Source organism: Phascolarctos cinereus, unplaced genomic scaffold (genome assembly GCF_003287225.1).
Source record: "Phascolarctos cinereus isolate Bilbo 61053 unplaced genomic scaffold, phaCin_HiC Scaffold_1;HRSCAF=81, whole genome shotgun sequence".
NCBI classification, from domain to species: Eukaryota; Metazoa; Chordata; class Mammalia; order Diprotodontia; family Phascolarctidae; genus Phascolarctos; species Phascolarctos cinereus.
In genome coordinates this window covers 60,283,498-60,304,292 of record NW_027555514.1, presented here as the reverse complement: position 1 = coordinate 60,304,292, position 20,795 = coordinate 60,283,498, and the positions used below count along the sequence as shown (strand labels likewise).

At 38.6% G+C, this 20,795-nt stretch overlaps 1 protein-coding gene across 3 annotated transcripts in view; it reads left to right on the top strand.

Annotated features, from left to right (window-relative positions):
• The window catches only part of PIP4K2A (phosphatidylinositol-5-phosphate 4-kinase type 2 alpha), a 203,837-nt gene that overhangs the window by 135,992 nt on the left and 47,050 nt on the right, over positions 1-20,795 (top strand). For all 3 annotated transcript variants that reach the window (XM_020966869.2, XM_078151943.1, XM_078151944.1), the window contains one exon: positions 6,533-6,685. In XM_020966869.2, the coding sequence (XP_020822528.1) occupies positions 6,533-6,685 (153 nt within the window). The remainder of the gene's footprint in view (positions 1-6,532; positions 6,686-20,795) is intronic.

The window sequence follows — 20,795 nt, the reverse complement described above, 5'->3', positions numbered from 1 at the left end:
TGGGAAAATGTGCTTTGCTCTCCAAATTTGAGGAGTCACATGCTTTTTTCTTACTGACATAAAAGCAATTTTCAAGTGCAGGCATAAGGAAGACTCACTTGTGAATTCCCAATCCCCATGTACTATGTAATCTTCTGTTATTGTGCTCTCTTCCCCTCCCCTCCTTCTCTTGCCCCCATGACCAATTTCTAAGCCTTTACCTTGACACACTCAACATACCTCAAGAAACTCACACTTCTTCAAAGGTGTTGTCTGACTTCCATCTTTTTGTTTTTTAAAAGACATATGCAAAATATTTGTAATTTCATCAATTCTTCCTCAGTACATCTTTTTTTTTTTTCTGTAGTGCTGAGCAAGCCTGAAGGAGAATAAGTAAAACATGTGTGGTCAAAAGAGAAGTTACATATACATATCAAATTGATATTTGCACATGCAGTCATCAGTCAGTGAACAAACTTACCACGTGCCAAGCAATTTATAATGCCACTGCCTCCATATTGGGTCTGTTGGCATGATAGTGTTTTTTCTTGGATTTAGGAAAAGAATTGAGTTTGCCAATTGTTTTTTATAAAAGTCCTCTAAGATATCAGTAATAATAGACAAGTTACCTGTTCCTATAATTAGTATACCATGGAATATGCGAGTAATCACAAACTTCAGAAATGATCTCATTGGTGCATGATTTTTTAAAAGAAAAATGTATTAACATTAAATGCAATTAGCGGTTGCCTACCATTTAATAAATAGCATCAGGAATGTCTCTGATGCTGGTGTTCTAATTTGAAATGTTTATCTTTGCCCAGTTGAGCTACAGATCATAGGTAAATTGGTCAAAAGTGATTGAATTCCTGGGTATGCTGCTGAGGAAACCTCTGCCAAGAGAGAGCACAGTCGACTGATGTCTGAATGTGCATCTAAGGCTCCCTCAATTCTACTGTCAAATAATAATGCCCAAGGGAACAAAAGTTTATCTTAATACAGGGAACATATACTCCTTATTCTAATTCCATACTCACCAGTCCTGAAGTAACTTCATTTTGCATTAGCATTTGCAGAAATGCTTTCAACAACAACTTTTTGCAGGTAGAATTTTTCTCAATTGTATTCAATAAAAGGAATAATAAACCACTGCACTATTGCCACTCAAGGAACTATGACCAAATGCATCTATATCACAGAAGCTCATAGATATGTAGGAATTTTATGCGTTCAACAATTTTGTTAGGTAACATAGATTTTTCTGAATCTGCTCTGAAACATAGTCCAACTATCTTTTCTCATTGCCAACCATTTTTTCATCTTATTTCATGAGCACATTGTTGTAGAGATACTTTTTGATGAACAATGTTGTATGAATAATGTCTTCCTTTTGAGATGAAATTCCTAATTTTTAAAACCGCTACCTTGCAAAGAGGAGTTCGTGTTATTGCTTTAGAACTCTTTGGCAAAGGTGACTCGAAACTATTATTATTTGATATAGAGTACTCCAATAAGATCCACCATGGTACTACTGATTCTTGAAATATTGTTCTAGGATACTAACTTTATATTTGTAGTATTTAAAAAGATAGATGGATAGGATGTGTAACACCAAGGATTTAGGGATAGTTTGTACTGATTTACTGTGAACTACCCAAAAAGAGAACAGCCTTTGTCTAGTCCACTGCTTACTTTTGACTGTAAAAGAGAATACCGTGGTATTAGGCCACACCCTCTCTTTTCCATCAATATCACTGCCTAACTGAGCTGTCAGTCAGCATTGAGCATAACAACGTCAGTGTACATTTGTTGTTATAATGTAGTAGACTGATACTCAGATAGCCAGTGATAGGGAATATGTGGATTTTGGATGATGCCAGTCATTATTCCTTCTCTGAAGAAGAGACTAGAGCAAAAGCAGACATTTTAGAATCTTCAGAGCACAGCTTTGCTTTCCTTCACTGCCTCATAACTAATTAGAAAGGGAATGGATTTCCAGTTGGGACCAAAAAATTTCCAAGTGGGGAAATAGCTTAGTTTGATCAGTGCCATAGCAATGAACATTTTACTATCCAAAGTTTTTGGGTTTTTTCTGTCACAGATCCATAATATTGAAAAACATTATGTTATAACTTTCAGTATGTGGTATAAATTATGTATTGCATAATGAATTATTTATTTTGTGCTGTATTATAGCTGAGAAATAATAACTCAGTACCTTTGTGTTAAGAAAAGCAAGCTTCGATATAAGTGGAGCTGATGAAACTCAGTTATTCTATATTTTTTCCAAGAAGTTAGTATTTTAGATAGTCGTGTTTGCAAATTTTTATTCTAATTCATATAGTTTTTATAATTTGATTGTTTAAGGTTTTAGTTTTCATTTTACAATTCTTAGATTTCTTCAGCAGATTAATATTTGCAAAAATAAGAAAAAGTATTTTCATGGTTCCTTTAACAAAGGCCAATAATTTTGCCAGCTTTTTAATCCCAGTAAATGAATTAAAATGTATACTTTGTCTTCTTTCATTTTGTATACACCGGAAGCAGAATGAGGGAGATTTACTGAGATAATCAATATAATTGAAAATTAATCCTCCATTAATATCACCTTTTTTTTCATATTGAACTATAGACTACCTACTCAAGTTGATGAATTTCATCTTCCTCGAAAATAATTCTAATGTCAGTGGTAATTACAGTGATTTTTCCCCTCTTTCTCAAGTTTTGTAATATGATAAAGAAAAGTAACAGACAATATTATTTCTCAGAATTTAACAGGTATGTGTTACTGTGTTGAAATCAGGAGTCTGTATCTCACAATTGAATTATAATGCCATTACTGCTGCAATATTTGTCTGAAAGAAAATAGGAGCATGTAGTAATTCATTAGTAATGCCAAGCCTCTCAGAACCAAACCACTACCCTTTTATCATACATGACAAGCTTGTATCTTGTTGATGATATCAAGGAAGGAAAGAGAATAATTGTAAGGATAGAAACTGACATGTAATAGAAAGGAAAAATAATCTTTTATTTAAAAGATTTATTATAAAAGAATTCTTACTTCCTAGTAGGGAGGGCTGCTTTGCTAAAGAGGTCCTTGTTCATTTATCCAGAATGTACATGATTCTTTTTTTTCTTTTCTTTTTTTTTTTTGCCTTTTTGATGAGGCAATTGGGGTTAAGTGACTTGCCCAGGGTCACACAGCCAGTAAGTGTCAAGTGTCTGAGGCTGGATTTGAACTCAGGTCCTCCTGACTCCAAGGCTGGATCTCTATCCACTGCACCACCTAGCTACCCCGTATACGTTGTTCTTTAAGGCTTCGTAAGTCAACGTTTAATCCAAGTGCCCATTTGGCCCATGTAATAGTTATGCAATATGAGGTGTGGTAGAGCAATAGAAAAAAAAGTTGAAAGAGTGCCTGTCCTTGAGGGGCATAGGGAGCATATAGGACAAACAGAATGCAAGTACTCCATAGCAGTAGTGTCTATCCCAAATAGAAAGGGGGCCACAAAGTGTAGGCCATATACTGACTTATAAAATCACATATTAACATCTGTATTCTATTGTATTTTATTTATTTTGTTAAATATTTTCCAGCCACGTTTTAATGTAGTTCATAGCTCACTGGAGTAGTGTTTGATACCTCTGCTCTAGAGTACCAACTTAAAGTACACACACCTAACCCTAAATGCCAAGAGACTATGGAGCCAGACTTGATGGCCAAAATAAGATGGCACGGGTTGGGTTTCACGTAGATCTCAGGCTACTCGGAGGTGAGATAGGAAGTCATACGCTCGGGGGTGGGGGTGGGGGTGGGAGGTAATGGTAAAGTGGAAGGAACGCTAGTTCTTGATTCAGAGGACTTGAATTCAAACCCATGTCAGATACTTCCTACCTGTGTAATCTATCTGGAGAATCATTAGGTTCACCTTAGATTCTTCATCTATAAAATGAGGTTGGATTTAAGTACCTCTGAAGTCCCTTCTGGCTCAAGGTCGATGAGCCTTTAAATTCTGTCTTCATGGAGTTAAGAAGGATTGTGAGTTGGGTTTTGCCTCAAAGTGGGGCTAAGGGAAACCCTGGGCTTCCATTGTGTTCCAGGATGGTTCTCAGTGCAGCCACTAGGGGAGTCAAGGGACAAGGTCCGTCTTATCCCTTGGCCATGTCATTATTTCCTCCATCATTTTTACCTCTCTTGTGGTACAGAGTCTGCCATTTGGACTACCACAGTTCAGCATACACAGGCAGGTCAGTGCACAGTTAAACTCTGTTGCAATGTGAGGGAACTTCAGAATACAAACTATGTAGATTTGAAGAATGTATTATCAGCCCATCTTTGTGACATTCAGTCAACCTAACTTGTGTTTGAAAGCAACCAATTGCCTGACTACCACAGCAGAGGACAGACAGTTCAGGTTCATGTGTATTGCAGTTTCTTCTAGATGCTGCCTGTCCTTGCTTCTTGTGAAGCCCTTGAGATCCTTTCTGACCTGTGGCCAGTGTCCCATTCTCAAGCTTTCTCAAGCCTTCCATGTTCCACCCTTCCCCTTGTATCTATTGTGCCACTCTTCTCATCCCTTCTTGCTCTTTTCTCTTGTTAATTGTAACAATTCACATGTATAACAGCTCACTTTTTACAGCACTTTCAAGTTTACAAAGTACTTTCCTCACAGCATCCAACCAGGACGCTAGTACAATTAGGATACCTGTTTTTGATTTGCTCAAGGTCACGGAGCTGAGAAATCAAAGAATCAGAATTCAAACCCAGGGCTTCTGACACAAAGTGATCCCCTTTTTTTTTTTTTGACTAGGCAGTGGGGTTAAGTGACTTGCCCAGGGTCACACAGCTAGTAAGTGTCAGTTGTCTGGTCTGAGACCAGACTTGAACTCAGGTCCTCCTGACTCCAGGGCTGGTGCTCTATCTACTGCGCCACCTAGCTGCCCCTATGTGAGCATGTGGCTAGATTTTACGAATCTGAGCAGTGTCTAGATTTTTAGAATCTAAGCCAAGTATATCATATAATTTTTTTTGGAGGGCTAGACAATCGGGGTTAAATGACTTGCCCAGGGTCACACAGCTAGTGAGTGTTATGTGTCTGAGGCCGGATTTAAACTCAGGTTCTACTGATTCCAGGTCCAGTGCTGTATCTACTGCACCACCTAGCTGCCCCTCCCTCTGTTCGCTACAGTGTTTTTCTCCCATTCCCATTGTCATCAAATCCTGGCTCTGGCATTAGCACCTTGAAGCCAGGAACTATTTCATTTTCTCTTGTATTTTCAGCACCTAGCACAGTGCCTAATACCTCATAGGCACTAATGAAATGCTTATCAACTAATTACTGCCTTGGAACCTTGTGGAGAGCTGCATAGTAAATATGCTGGACTTGGGGTCAGGAAGACCCAAGTTCAAATCCTATCCCAGATATTTACTAGCTGTTGACCGTGGACAAGTAATTTAACACTATGGGGCCCTGGAATCAGGAAGACCCAAGTTCAATCCAGCCTCAGACATATAACATTTACTAGCTGTGTGACCCTGGGCAAGTCACTTAACCCCAGTTGCCTCACAAAAAAAAAAGGTAATTTAACACCTCTCTGACTCAGTATCCTCATCCAAAAACTGATGACCTTAAGGACTCTTCTGGCCCAGATCTATGAACCTTTAAGTCCTGTAGACTCCCAGAACCTCAAGTTTCTCCTCTGTAAATTGAGGGGACTAGAGCTGATGATCTCGAATCTGTGACCACTAAAGCATGGGGCTTACCCATTCTACTGATCATTCTGCAAGCATTTATTAAGCCCCTACTACATGCCAGATGCTGTGCTAGCTACTGGGACATCAGTCATCCATCAGTGAGCTGGAATGTGTGTTGATAATGAATATTCCTTTGGACAGAATTTTTCACAGAAAAAAAATGCTAAAGCACTCTAACAAATAATTTGCAATCGGAACTAGAATTTCGAACTCCTGAATTCCAATAATTCTACTTTTTATGGTGTCTCTCTGTCTTAGCTTCTGGAGTAGTACTGTTACATTGCAAACTCCTGAACAGCCATGAAAGTGGTTGGGCCTGATGACCTCTAGGGTGTGTTCCAGTTCTTTATCTGTGACCTTGTCATCATCGTATTTTGTAGCAAGGTGAAAATAACATCATCATCATCATTATTATTTGAAAACAGTTAAGATATTTCATTTTCAAAATACAATTCAGTTTTATGTTGTCATCTCCCTCTGAAAAAAATATCCCACTTAGCATTAACCTCCATTTTGCAAGTAGTGAAACAGAATCAGAGCAGACAAGTGGCTTCTTCCAAGTTGTAACAGAGCCAGTGGTTTAAAAAAAAAGTATCTGCTTTGGAGATCTCCATCTGCTGTCTAGACCACGGAATCAGGCTATCGGGGATAAGCACTAAGCCATTGCTCAGTGATCAGTATGTAAGGCAATACTGAGAGATGAAAGCATCAATCACAATTGTTTTGACTACAAATGGAAATCTCGATAGAACCTGCAGATCTGACCCAGTTTTCCTTCTTTGCTGCTGTGAACAGAATTCCTTGACAAGGAGCGCACCACTTCCGAACGACTCGCAGGCACGCAGTGGAGCGCGATTCCATACTTCCTATGACAAAAGATACATCATCAAAACAATCACAAGTGAAGATGTGGCTGAAATGCATAACATCCTCAAGAAATACCACCAGGTAATTTTCCCTTTCTTTATCTTTATGTGGAAATCTGAGAGTGGTTATAAAGGATGGTTAACTATTATTAAAGCTGAAAGCTTAACTGTACATAAATATATGTAGCCAGAAAATGATTGTGTAAGGACAGATGTAGCATATCAATCTCCTTTCATCAGAAAGTGAATAGGTTTCTTAAGATTGATGTTAACTTGCCCCTATTACTGGCATCTAATATGTGGGATTAAACTTATACCCTAAAAAAGCAGTGTTTTATATTTATGTAACAGCCCTCAACAGAGTATCTGTTGTACTTTTCAAATGTCGATAAAAATTTAACAGTTTTACAGTCATCACTACTTACCATCCAAAGGACTTCTGAATCATTAAGGGAGCTTCTGCCAATGCTCTGTCCCTTTCATTTTCATTGGAATGTTCTCCCAATGTGTCATACATTCCTCAGTTCTTGTCCTCGGAGTGAAGTGATCATCCTGAGCTTACATCATTCCAGCTTCAGACTCAGAAAATGCTCACAAAGGTTAATTACTATTGCCGGATGTTGAATTGGCATTTAAGTTTTCTTCTGCTTATTCACCAAATCTTATCTCCTCTATCCTCCTCTCCTTTTCTCCTATCCCTAATCCCCACAAAGTTAACTTGTTTTCCACTGGAGAGGTTTTTGGGGTGGGGAAAGTAAACCTGGGCATCACATTCTGCTTCCTGTCCCTTTGAATTTCCAGTGCCCCCTTCCCATCCCTCAGTGATTTCTCTCTGAAAGAACCTAGGAATGAAGCTACATGCATCAGGGCAGGAGCACTCATCTCCGCTTCCTTGGACCCAAACGAAATATGGTAGATTGTACGAAAGCCCTGAACGGGAGCTAGAAGATGGAATGTCACTTACCAGGCCCTGATTTGAAAAGCGTCAATCTTTTACAGATCAAACACTTAACACCCTTCAAATATGACATGGCTTGAGGCTCAAACATCAACATCTTGTGGACACTTTGAGTTCAAAACCTTTTCTCCTTGTGATTTTCATAGTACTATACATTTCTCTGGTTCATGACATCTCTAGATTAGAAGGAAATAACTGTTTGGTCTAAAAGGCTTTCTCTTAAAGGTTAAGACTTTTCTCTTAAAATTCCTGTAAATTCTAGTGACTAAGGCTTTGTCTGTACAATGTCAAAACAATAGTTGAAGAGGGAAGATTTGGGTCAGTCATTCAGTTTTGCCCACAGCCTTTTTGGTGACTTTTCCCCCTGAATTGATTGATTTTTTTTCCTACTTTATTGAATGAATCTCCTGGATGTTTTGGTGTCATGTAAACACAAGCTTCATTAAGGGGCACTAAAAGCAGTGTCATTAAGAACTTGAAAGCCTGTTTTTGAGTGCAAGTCACAGTGTACATGATCAACAGTTGACTATACTTTGAAACCATTTTAAAAAAATTATCATAGGCTTTATGAAATTTAAATCTTAAATGTGCCTTTCCTTTCAGAATTTTCAGATTGACAAAACTCTTCAATAACAATAAGAATCTTTTCTTTTCCTAAGTTATTGGTCTGGGAGGTACATAATGTTTTGGCTATCCTTTGAATCTAGAAAGTAGAAATTTATTTTGAAAACATTAATACACCACTCTTTAAAGATATGCCTTTAATGAGAATACAACATGATACAGTGCAATAAACATTAATTAAGGGTCTACTCTTGGGCAAGCACTCCAGCGATACAATGATGAAAACATGAGAGTCCCTACCCTCACATAGCTTATATTCTCCTGGAGGGATGCAGTATTCATAAATAAACACATTAAGGGAGAAAAGACCTAGACCTTGTTATAAAGAACTCCTTATAAGGAAACTCAGTCTACCAAAGCAAATCCATCACCATTCTGTAACTTAAAGTGCTAGAGAATTTCCTGGGGTGCTGAGACATGAGGTAATTTGTCTAGGTCACAAGTTTGTGTCTGGGATGAGACCAGAACTCAGGCCTTCTTGACTGAGGCCAGCTCTCCATCTAGTATGCCATGTTGCCTCTCCCAGATGCCCCAGTGAATCCATTAACATGGAGACTCCCTCCACTTGTGGAGAATGCAGTCCATCTCTGTCTTTTCATCCTTTGAGACTATTGTCTGTTTCAGACTTGCTTCATAGAGCAACCAAATTGCAGGAAGCTTCTTTCTAGATCTCTTACATTTCCTATTTATCAGTACCGCATTCTGATTGTCCTTCTGCTCTCCCATACACTCACCTATGACTAATCGTCATCCTTTTCCAATCATGTTTCTTCAGTGATATCCCATACATCACTCCTTGTGGGCAAACATTCTCGGGAGCTGATTAGTCAGCTCGTACTCACCAGTCATCTCTTCATTGCCCTTTGACTGACATACAACTTTGATTGCTCATTTGATCATGAAACTTCAGAATTCACAGCCATATGGCGTCACCCAGAGAATATTCAAAATGGTTTGAAAAGACGAATTTCTATGACAGGTCACAGCACAAATTTATTAAAAATATTGTGTAATTTCCCAAATGCGATCCAATTTTTATTAGCACGTATGGCAAATACTTTTTCGTGGGTTTCCATGAGTCTTCCTGGGGCACACACCATGCCCAGTGGGAGCCTCCCTCCATCTTCAGCCAAGGTGGAAAAGGCCTCTCTAAGGTATAAGGCAACTTTGAGGCCATCACTCTCTCATTTTACAGGGGAGATATCTGAGGACCCAGGACGATGGACAGGAGACATAACAATTGAGAAGGGAAGAAGGAAGACCCAGTAGACCTAGGAGGAGCTAATGAATGGGAGTAGATAGCATTTAGGTTGAACTGGGCCAGGAAGAAGTAGGAATCCAAGAGGAGTCTAACAGACCCATAGGATGACTTCTGAAGTCCCTTGTAACTTTCTTTCTGCTGTTCAGTTCTAGGCTCAACTTAATTGTCCATCTGCAGAGGATATCCCAGATATACGTATGGAACCTATTTTTATGTCGTAGCCAAGACAGTACCTTTTCATCCATTTACCCTTTGGATTGTTAGGATGATCTCTTTTGAATGACCCTAGATTTCATTAAGGATCTCAACTGGCAACCCCTCACTCTCAAGACATGGCCATCCTGGGATTTGATGTCATCAATACAACATCCTTCCCAACAGGAGTTTTGGAATACCTCGTCATCAATAGGGAATCCTTTATCATTTTATACCCTACACAAGAGTTAGACATAGCATGGTAGAGTGGAAAAAGCTCTACTTATATAAAGTATCCTGATTGTTGTTATCTGTGTGACTTTAGTAAAATGAGGGGGTTGTGCTGGATAGCTTCTGAAGTCCCTTACAGCTTTGTCTTGAATCTGTAAGTCATGGGGAAGCAGGACCCTTAACAGGAGGAATTCTCAGGGAAAGTGGTAGATGCCTCTGGAAAGCACCTATCTCCTTGTCCTTGCTTATCAAGAATAATTAGTCACTGAAAAAAATTACGCATGATCACATTTATCAAGGAATCTTACTTGATCCTAATATTTGCATGACAGATTTCTTGTCATGACAGCTGGCTTTTGGCCTAATGTAATGCTGAACATCTATAATCACTGCTCTCAGGGAGGCTAAGGCTGCTAGATCCCTGGAGCTTGGTAGTTCTGAATTGCTGTAGGCTAAGCCAATCAGTCAGGTGTCTGAACCAAGTGCAGCAGTACTATTGTGAGCCCCTGGGATTGGATGGTTATCAGGCAGCCTAAAAAGATGTTAAATTACCCAGGTTGGAAACAGAGCAGGTCAAAGCTTCCATGCTGATCAATAGTAGGATTAGTACTATGAGTGGCCATTGTACTTCAGCCTGGGTGAGTCTCAAAAAAGAAAAAGTGAAATAAAATAAGGTAAAATTGGCCTGAACTACATTTAAAAAAATAAAATCAAAACCTGATAAATACAGCAAGATCTTGCAATCACTGCCACTTTCAGCATTTATATTACTTTATTTAAAAAAATTTAGACAATAAATTTCTTTTCTAAAAAATATTTGTTTACTTCATTAAATATTTCCTAATTACATGTAAAAATTTTTAACAATCATTTTTTATACTTTTGAATTCCAGATTCCCTCCCTCCTGTTCCTCCCCTCTTCTTGAGAAGGCAAGCACTTTGATTTCAGTTATTCATAAGAGGTCATGCAAAATATATTTCCATATTAGCAATGTTGTAAAAGAAAACACAAACAAAATAAAACAATAAGAATAAAGCTTTTAAAAAGTATGCTTCAGTCTGCATTCAAAGTTCATCAGTTCTCCTTCTGGAAATGAATAGCATTTTTTATCCTGGGTCCTTTGGAATTGTCTTGGATCATTATCTTCATCAGAAGTCTTTCACAGTTGATCATCTTTCCAGTATTGCTGTTATTATGTATGATGTTCTCCTGGTTCTGTTCACTTCAATTTGCATGTTCATGTGAGTCTTCCCAGGTTTTTCTGAAACCATGCTGCTCATCACTTCTTCTAACACTGTAGTATTCCATCAAAATCATATGCAACAACTTGTTCATCCATTCTCCAATTGATGAGCATTCCCTCTATTTACAATTCTTTGCCACCACAAAGAAAGCTGCAATAAATGTTTTTATGTACGTAGGTCCTTTCCCCTTTTCTTTGATCTCTTTGCAATATAGAACTAGTAGTGGTATTGCTAGGTCAAAGAATATGAAGGGTATGAACAGTTTTTTAACCTATTGGGCATAGTTTAAAATTATTCTCTAGAACAGTTGAACTGGTTCGTGACTCTACCAACAGTGCATTAGTGTCCCAATTTTTCCACATCTGTTAGGTATAAGCCAATCTGTAGCCAATCTGTTAGGTGTAAGGTAGTATCTCAGAGTTGCTTTAATTAGCATTTCTCTTATCAGTGGTGATTTAGAGCATTTTCTGACATGGCTATTGATAGCTTTGATTTCTTCTTCTGAAAACTGCCTGTTTATATCCTTTGACCATATATCAACTGGGGAATGGCTCTTATTTTCATAAATTTGGCTCAATTCTCTATATATTTGAGAAATTAGACCTTTATCAGAGAAATTTGTTGTAAAATTTTTCCCCAGTTTCTTATTTTCATTCTGTTTTTGACTATGTTAGTTTTGTTTGTGCAAAAGCTTTTGAATTTCATGTAATCATAATTATCTATTTTACTTCCCGGAGTCTCCTCTATCTTTTGTTTGGTCATAAACTCTGACAGGTACATTTTTCCACTCTCTTTTAATTTACTTGTGATATTACTCATTTATCCATTTTGACCTTACCTTGGTATACAGTGTGAGAGACCAGCCACGTTGCTGTGAAAATATGATCTGCTGTGAAAAATTGCTTACCAAAGCTTACTTGTTTCCTTGTTGTATTTTCATCAAAAATACCCTCAATACTCACTGACTTTTGGGTTGTTGTTGGGTTGGGGGTTTTTTTGGATAACTGGATTTCAGTGTAATTGGTTTCTTTTTTATCCTATTTATTTTATTCTTTAAAAATATTATTCTGAAAAGGGGTCCTGAAGCTTCACTCAGATTGCCAAAGGAGATAATGATACAAAAAAAGGTTATGAATCCCTGATATAAAGCAATTTCTCAGAGCTTTCAAGATTTTGTTGACTTGACATGGTTTTCCTCAGCATGTACTTGGTCTCCTCCAGCTGTTCATCTTAATTTTATTTTCCTGAGCTTCAATTTTACTTCTTTTCACATAGCACATCAAGGACTAGCTTGTCAGAGTTCAAATGTTGCTACTCATGAAAGGAAAGTTGTGATAGAAATGCTGGTAGATTTATTTGATTTTACATCTTTCCCTGTAGCCACCTTAGCATTGAAATTACTAAGTAGCGCAGTATGTTTTGACTTGGTTTTGAATACGTTGCTAGGTTCTTTGTAGAATTCCTCTTCATCTTCTACCACAGATATTGGCATATAAACTACAGTTCTCTCCATAGTGGTCTTTTTGCTTCTGTTCAATCTTAAGAAGCAATCTGGCTTAGGGGATAGAGAACCAGCTTTGGAGCCAGGAAGATTTGGGTTCAAGTTCCCTTTCTGACTCCTTTGACTACTTTGGGCAAATGTGAGATGCGCAAATTTAGAGACATCTCCACTCCAAATGTTATATGGGCTATTTGTGCCTGACCTGTGGTAGAGTCTTCCAAGCTCATGTTGGTCTGATCAGCCACAATCAGACACACTATACCTTGACCCCAATATAGTGATGTCATTTTGAACCTCTTCGAGCATGAAGCACAACAACATAACCACATGACTTTGGGCAAAACATATGCAACCTTCCAGTGCTCTAAGCCTAGGTGGTCAAATTTAAATAGAAATGGGGGCCATTAATCTATACATAAAGATCCCGGTGGGCTGTACATTGACTTAGTTTTCAAATATAATATTATCTGTTTCATTGCATTTAGTTATTTTGTAAAATATTGCCCAATTACTTTTTAATCTGTATCAGGTGGCACTAGGGGGTGTTACAGGCCCTCCGATCTAGGCAACTTTAGGACTGTTAAGTTGTAGAAAAGTGTTGCCCTGCATTGGTACAGGAAGTTTCCTTACCAGGGAATTCCCTATATCAAGAAAATCCCAAGTCTAGGCTCTGCCAACAGGAACACTATAAGACACAATGATTGTGAGCCATGAAATATTACGTCTTGTTTCTTTTGGGTGCCTGATGAAACCAATTCTGCCCACTTCCTTGTTTTGCCCCCTAAGGAGAACTAAGTTCCACACTTCCTTTTGTCTTCTGTCTCTTCTTTAGTATATTAGGTCTTCAGTAGTGTAACAATTCACTGGTAATTATGTAAAAAGACCTCACACTTATATTATCTAGAGTTAAATATATAGATAGACTAAAAACTTGAATTCTTAGTAACCTGTGAACTTTTTTCAACCATTCCATCAACATCGCTATGGAACACCAAAGAGCATATGAGACTATGGAACATTTTGTATTTTTGTTTATTTCATGGGTTTCCAGAGACGCGATGAGGCATAGTGGTCTGAGAGTGGGTCTGAGAGTCAGCAAGACCCGGGTTCAAGCACTATCTCAGACACATAATAGCTGCATGTCCCATGAGCAAGTAACTTTACCATCCAGTGTTCAAGGCAGCTCTCTAAAACCACAAGTTGCAGAGGTATCACCTTACATTGGTAGAGGGAATTTCCTCATCCGAGAATTCCCTGTGGGAGTGAAATCATAGATCTATCACTATCTCTGTCATGGGTTGCCATGGCTAAAGAAGTCATCACCTAGTGACCAATGTTTTGAAGATGTGCCTCTCTGTTCAAAGCTTTTGCAAAAAGAAGCTGCAATTGTCAACATGGTGGTCTATGCCAGCAGATGTTTCAGAGGCTAAGGAGGTAGAGAAATTCTATAAAGAACTCAGCAACACCCTTTCAAATTAAATCACTATATGAGGATGATTGAATACTTAGGGATGTTGATGCAAAGGCAAAGGTGATCATAGAGAGGAAAATGAAAAATATATTGGACAATATAGTTCAGGAGTAAGAAATGAGAGAGACCGGAAGTCTTAGCCCTACATTTCAAAAGCATTTTCTTCATATGTAAAGAACTGGATTGACCGTGCATCAAAATTGCGAGAATGCCAATGGGCAGCCTATATGCTTCTTTGGAATTCACACAATGCCAAGAAGGAAGCCCTTAACATGTTAGGTGGCCCTCTATAAAGAATTTATAAGAGGAAAAGAAGAGTCACATAGAATAAGATGTGGGTAGGTTGTGATTATCGTCATTGGATTGATGAGATTACAGAACCATAGGGGTGTGTGTGTGTGTGTGCGTGTGTGTGTGTGTGTGCGCGTGTGTGTGTGTGAGAGTGACTGTCTTCATGTGCACAAATATGTTTATATATGTATATGTGTGTATACATCTATGTGTATGTGAATGTGTGTGTGTATATATGTATACACACACACACACACACACACACACACACACACACATATATATATATGTATATATGTATATAATTTGTTTAAAACTGCACTAAGATTATTGGAATACCCTGTGTTCTCCTTCTCTCTATAGAAGAGAGATTCTTAACCTTTTTCTGTTGTGCACTCCTCTGGCAGTCTGTTGAAGCCTATGATCCCCTTTTCAGAATAATGTCCTTAAATGCATAAAAGAAAATACATGGAATTACAAGGGAAATCAATTATATTTAAATATAGTTACAAAAATATTTTTAAAGGTTGAGTTCACAGGCCCCCAGGCTAAGAGCTCCCAATCTAAAAAAAAAAATGTTTTTGAGAACTTGTGCTCTAGAATTTTTGGCTAAAGGAACATTTTGACTACTCTTTGAAGTCTGATCATTGGTGGCTTCCTTTGTAATTTACTTTGTCAAAGTATGTAAGGACAGTCTGGCACAGTAGATAGAGAAGCAGAAAGACCTAGATTCAAGTCTCTGCTATACTGGTCATATGACTCTAGGCAAGTCACTCAACCTGTCCATGCTCCAAGCAACCTTCTAAGACTAAGTTTCAGAAAACTTACTGACCTACCTTGGTAGAGAACGTTTCTTAACAAGAACACTTTACACCAGTGAAATCACAGGTCTTACCTCTGTTTTTACCAGAAAGGTCTTCCCACAAAGTGTAGTGAGGTAACAAATTGAAATTTATAAAATGAAAAGTGAATTTATACTGTTGCCAAATCCTCCAGTCACCTTTTTAGAATGGAGAACAGATCAACTGCTTATGTCAAAAAGGTCTTTGATATAGGAGGTATCCCAAAAGTCTTAGTGTAACATGTAGCTTTAATAACTTATAAACTGTCCAATAGTTACTAAAGCTTAGAGCTACACTAAGACTTTTGGAATACCCTGCAAAGTAGAGGAAATTAACACAGCCAGCAGTGCTGAATGCCCTTTAAAATCTACCTATCCAGGACCTGAAGAGTATCTGGACCTAGATACAGATGTGTCATGAGTTCAGAGATTCAGCAGGCTCATCCTGAGGCAGGTAAACAGTACAGGCCTCATAACAAGTAATATGAGGAAGTCAGACAGGCATATGAGGAAGTCAGACAGGCATTTGGCATCAGGGAGGTCAGGTAGCAGAAGACAGGTGGACAGCTTGGTGAGAGGGAACTAGGCAGAAAGCAACAGATGGAGACCTGACAGCGGGTAGTAAGAATCTAGTTACAGGGACTGGGCAGGGAACCAAGGCAAGAGCTTGGACACAGAAAACAGGACTGGGACTGCGTTACAGGGCAGGTGTATGGTCACAAGAAACAAGGTAAGACATGGATGACTAGAACTATGGTATAACCTAAGAGCCAAACCAGAACACTTTACACCAGTGAAGTGGACTTGTTCCTTATATCATCACACTTCCCTTGCCTTCCCAGAGCCTGAACCAGCAGGAGGTCAAGGAGGCGTATGATGAGTGAGGCACCATGGAAAAATGGAAGGAATACACCTGTGTTCCAGTTCCAACTCAGCAAATGCTGCAAGCTCTGTGAATTTAGACTTATCACAGCTTTCTGGAGTGTAAAGAGTGCTAGACTTGGAGTCCAGAGGGACCTGGAGTTTACATTCTTACACTAATACTTACTTGCTCTGTGATCATCAGCAAGGCTTTTAGCCTTTCTTGGTTTGATTCTTCATCTGTAAAATGGGGATAACATACCAGTAGAACCTACCTTAGAGAGGTGTTGAGAATTTAGTGAGATAAAGTATATATTTTATAAACTTCAAAGACCTATGTAAATGTCATCTGCTATTCTTATTCTTTTTTTTTTTACTATTTTATGTAAAACGAGGGGTTTGAGATTAGATCATCTTTAAGGACATTTTCAACTCTTAAGTTCTAGGATTCTATAAATGACCCCAGTTCTGGGCACTGGAGGGATTCCAGCGAAGTTGATCCTTCACAGAAGGAAAAGAGAAAGTGGAAAAACAAACCCAGAAAACCATTTACCTGGAAAAAAAGATTTGAAAGCATTGCCAGCAAAAGTGATGAATCTGAAGGAATGAACAAGGAAAGACTGTTTAAGAATTATTGGGCTTCCAAAATATAGCGAGGAAGAAAAGACCCTGACTGCTGTATTTCAGGAAATAGCAAGAAAAAAAATTCCAGTTATATTGAAAATGAGAAACAAAATACGAATTGACCAAATTCACTGGATGTCAAAAGGAGTGAACTTCAACTCACTTAGACAAATCATTTGACTTAGACAAGTCAAAACTGTAATGACAAGGAAGTTGATTTCTCATCTCCATAGATAATGGTCCTAATCTCTCCCAGTCTCTAGTATGTCATCACCAAATGTCTATTGAACATCTCCACTTAGGTGTTCCATTGGCATCCCAAATTCAACATATCCAAAATAAAACTCATTCTCTTCCACTCTAAACCTGTTGTCTCTTCTTCAGTCTTCCCTGTTTCTTTTGAGGTCATCACCATCCTTCAACCTCAGTCATCCTTGACAACTCTGTGGTGGTTGTGTCCTTTCAGTCATGTGTAACTCTTCGTGACCCCATTTGGGGTTTTCTTACAAAGATATTGGAGTGGTTTGCTATTTCCTTCTCCAGCTCATTTTATAGATGAGGAACTGAGGCAAACAGGGTTAAGTTACTTGCCTGGGTTCACACAACTAGTAAGTGTCGGAGGCCAGATTTGAACTCTGACACCAGAGCTGGTACTCTATCTACTGTACTCCTTAGCTGTCCATGACAACTCTACCACTTCTGACCTTGAGAAAATCACTTAACCTCTCTAGGCCTCAGCTTTCTCAGCTGTAAAATGATCAGATTAAACTCAATTACCTTCGAGGTCCCTTCCAGTTCAGAACCTATGATCTTATAAGTCTATGACTATACTCAATCACTTGTGAAGTCTTATTGATTCTGTCATGACAATATCACTCACATCTGTTCTCTTTTTAGTCTTATTTTAAAAAATTGATCCCTTTACATCAAAGTAATGGTATAATATGCTTCCCTGCCTTATTGAATCTTCCTTGTAATAAGGGGGGGGAGGGAGAGTTAAACATAACCAACGAAGGAATTCAGTATGACTAAACCTTGTTATAATTTGTACCCGTGTCCCTCAACTATCTGCCAAAAGGAGGAATGTGTTACCTCATCTGTTCTCTGAACCAATGAAACCACAAATCCAACATCCTTGTAGTCAGTGTTTGTACTGGCTTTTTGGATTTGCTTTATTTGTTCTCCAAAGTCCCATGCAAAGCTTCCTGTTTCTCTCGATTCCTCATAAAAATTGATATATGAATAATGATATTCTGTTACCTTCGAACACAACAGTTTGGTTAGCCCCTCCCAAATTGATAGACACCATATTTGTTTCTAGTTTCCTATCACAGTAATACTATGAAGATTTTGTTATATATGGCCTTTCTTTCGGTGATTGGCATCTTTGAGCAAAAATGCACATTAGGCTTCACCTTTACTCTAATGGCCCTAGTATAGCCCCTCTATCACCTTTCTTCTAGTCTATGTCAAATGGTCTCCAGTTGTCTTCCCAACTTCCAGTCTTACTTCTCTATTCTATCCTCCGTGTAACTGTCAAAATTTTCTTCCCAAGACAAAAGTCTTCCATGGTCATGTCATTTCCCAGCTTAAAAGACCCTCAGTCATTCTCTATTGTCTCTAGGATAAAATGCAAATTCCTCAGTCTAGTGCTTAAGGTATTGTACAATCTAGCTCCATTTTAGCCTTGTTTCATATTAATCCCCTTCACAGAATCCATGTTCCCACCCAGAATGGACTGCTAGAAGTTCCCTGAACTTGGCCTTCCATCTCCTCACTCCCTGTATTTACACAATCTATTGTACATGCCCAGAATGCATTCCTTTATCTTCACCTCTCAAAATCCTTAGAGTTCTTTAAAGTTCAGCTGGATGAACACCTTGGTTCCTTCCCCCATGCCTTGTGCATATCTACATGTGTGTGCACACTCACACATGTACACACATATGTACATACACCTACTTGTTAATGTTCTGTACCTTTCCTTGTATTTGTATGTATGCACACACCATACCACCTCCACCCCTTCTACTTCTCACACACACACACACACACACACACACACACACACACACATACACATGCACTTCAAGTTTCTGAAGGGCAGAAACTGTCTAGTTTTGGTCTTCACATCTCCATAGTCTAGCACCATGCCTTCAGTATAGTTGGTGCCTAAAAGATGTTCACTGAATTGAATTACAAGCAGCCAAGAACAAAGGCATCGCAGTCAGAAAATGGATTCTAGTTTCACAAGATTTTTCTACAAAAACAAGAAAGGGAAGAAGAAGCTGGAATGTGATATAGTAGAAAGAACTTTGTTAACTGGGAACTGTTTTTTGCATTAATTGCTTAACTATTTCCCATTGTTTTTTTAAAGAATCCCTCTAAAGGATCCTGTCTCTTTCACACTTGAAACATATACTTTCTATGGAATTTTTCCATAGCTCAACATAACACTATTGTTTTCTTTAGTAGCCCATCCTAGCACATCATTATGCTGTTATTCTTGCTATTATTTATTATTATTATAAAATATTGTGTTGACACATAATATATAAGCTTATAAATAATAATAATGACTTACATAGCAATTTAGGTTTATAAAATACTTTATATACTTTTTTTTCTAACAACCCTGGAAGTTAGGTATTTCAAGTATTATTATCAGTGTTTTAAATATGAAGAAACTGAGGCTCACAAGTTAAATTATTTGCCCATGATCATACAGGTAGCAGGCAGGATCCTTACAAAGGCGAATTTGAACTCAAGTCTTTCTGACTCAGTCTGGTACTTTATCTACTATACCAGAGGCATCAAATAGCCCACAACCTCCCCTCCCCCCTGAGTGTGGCCTGAACCAGACCTTCAGTTTGGTAGGCAGCCTAATACTGCTTCTTCTCTCCCACACTTTCCTTTGGAGCCTCCCAAACACCCAGCTAGCTCTGTCAATGTGTGCATCAGCCTCATCTTCTATATGTACATCCTTGGAAAGTATACTGCCAAGGTGAGTGAACTTGTCCGTATCAATCTCTATTTCTGCATTTGCTGAAACCAATGGTTCCACATATGGGTGGTGTAGTACTGGCTGGTGGAGAACCTGTGTTTTCTTGGTGTTAACTATTAGGCCAAAATTAGCACAAGCAGCAGAGAATTGATCCATACTTTGTTGCATCTCTGCCTCAGGGTCTGCATTAAGTACACAGTCATCTGTGAACAAAATGTCATGCATCAACTCTCCCTCCACTTTAGTCTTGGCTTGTAGCCTTTTCAAGCTAAATAATTTACTGTCAGTTCAGTAGCTGACCTTCATACCGTTTTTGTCCTTGTTGAAGGAGTCTAACAACATTACTGAAAACTCCATGCTAAAAATTTAGTATGGGAGCAAGCACACAGCCTTGCTTCACTCCATTGGTGACAAGGAAAACTCAAGAGCACTGTCCATTATCCAGAACCCAGGGAAGAATGCTGTCGTGAAACTTAAAGGCTTATGACTACTTGGCAAGCTACCAGTGTCAGTTCTCCTGATTGTCAAGCTCTTAGTTCAGAGAGAGCTGGTTTTTGAAGGGCTCCACTACAGCCTTTTCTCCGAACCATCAGGAGTGCTCTGCAGAGTGGAAAAGAGCTTTGCAAACCAAATCAGTAAAGCACTGTCACTCTTGGTTATGCTACAGACATGGGAGGGGAATAGCCTAGTTGTTATAGTGTTTTCTTCCTTAATGATTCTTACAGAATCATGAGAGGGATCCTAATTTAAGGATTAGAGGACCAGACTTGCAGTTAGTAAGATCCGGGTCCAAGTCCTACCTCAGACATGTATTAGCTGTGTGATTCCATATGACCAAATCATTTAACCTTTAATAGATTAGATTGCTGGGCCTGGAGTCAGGAAGACCCAAAATCAAATCTGACTGCAAATGCTTACTAGTTGTGTGATCCTGGACAAGTCACTTAACTTCTGTCTGCGTCAGTTTCCTCAGCTATGAAAGGTGGTTAATATTAGCACCCACCTCCCAGGGTTGTTGTGAGGATCAAATGAAATTATATTTGTCAATTGCACAGTAACTGGTACACAGCAGGAACTTAATAAAT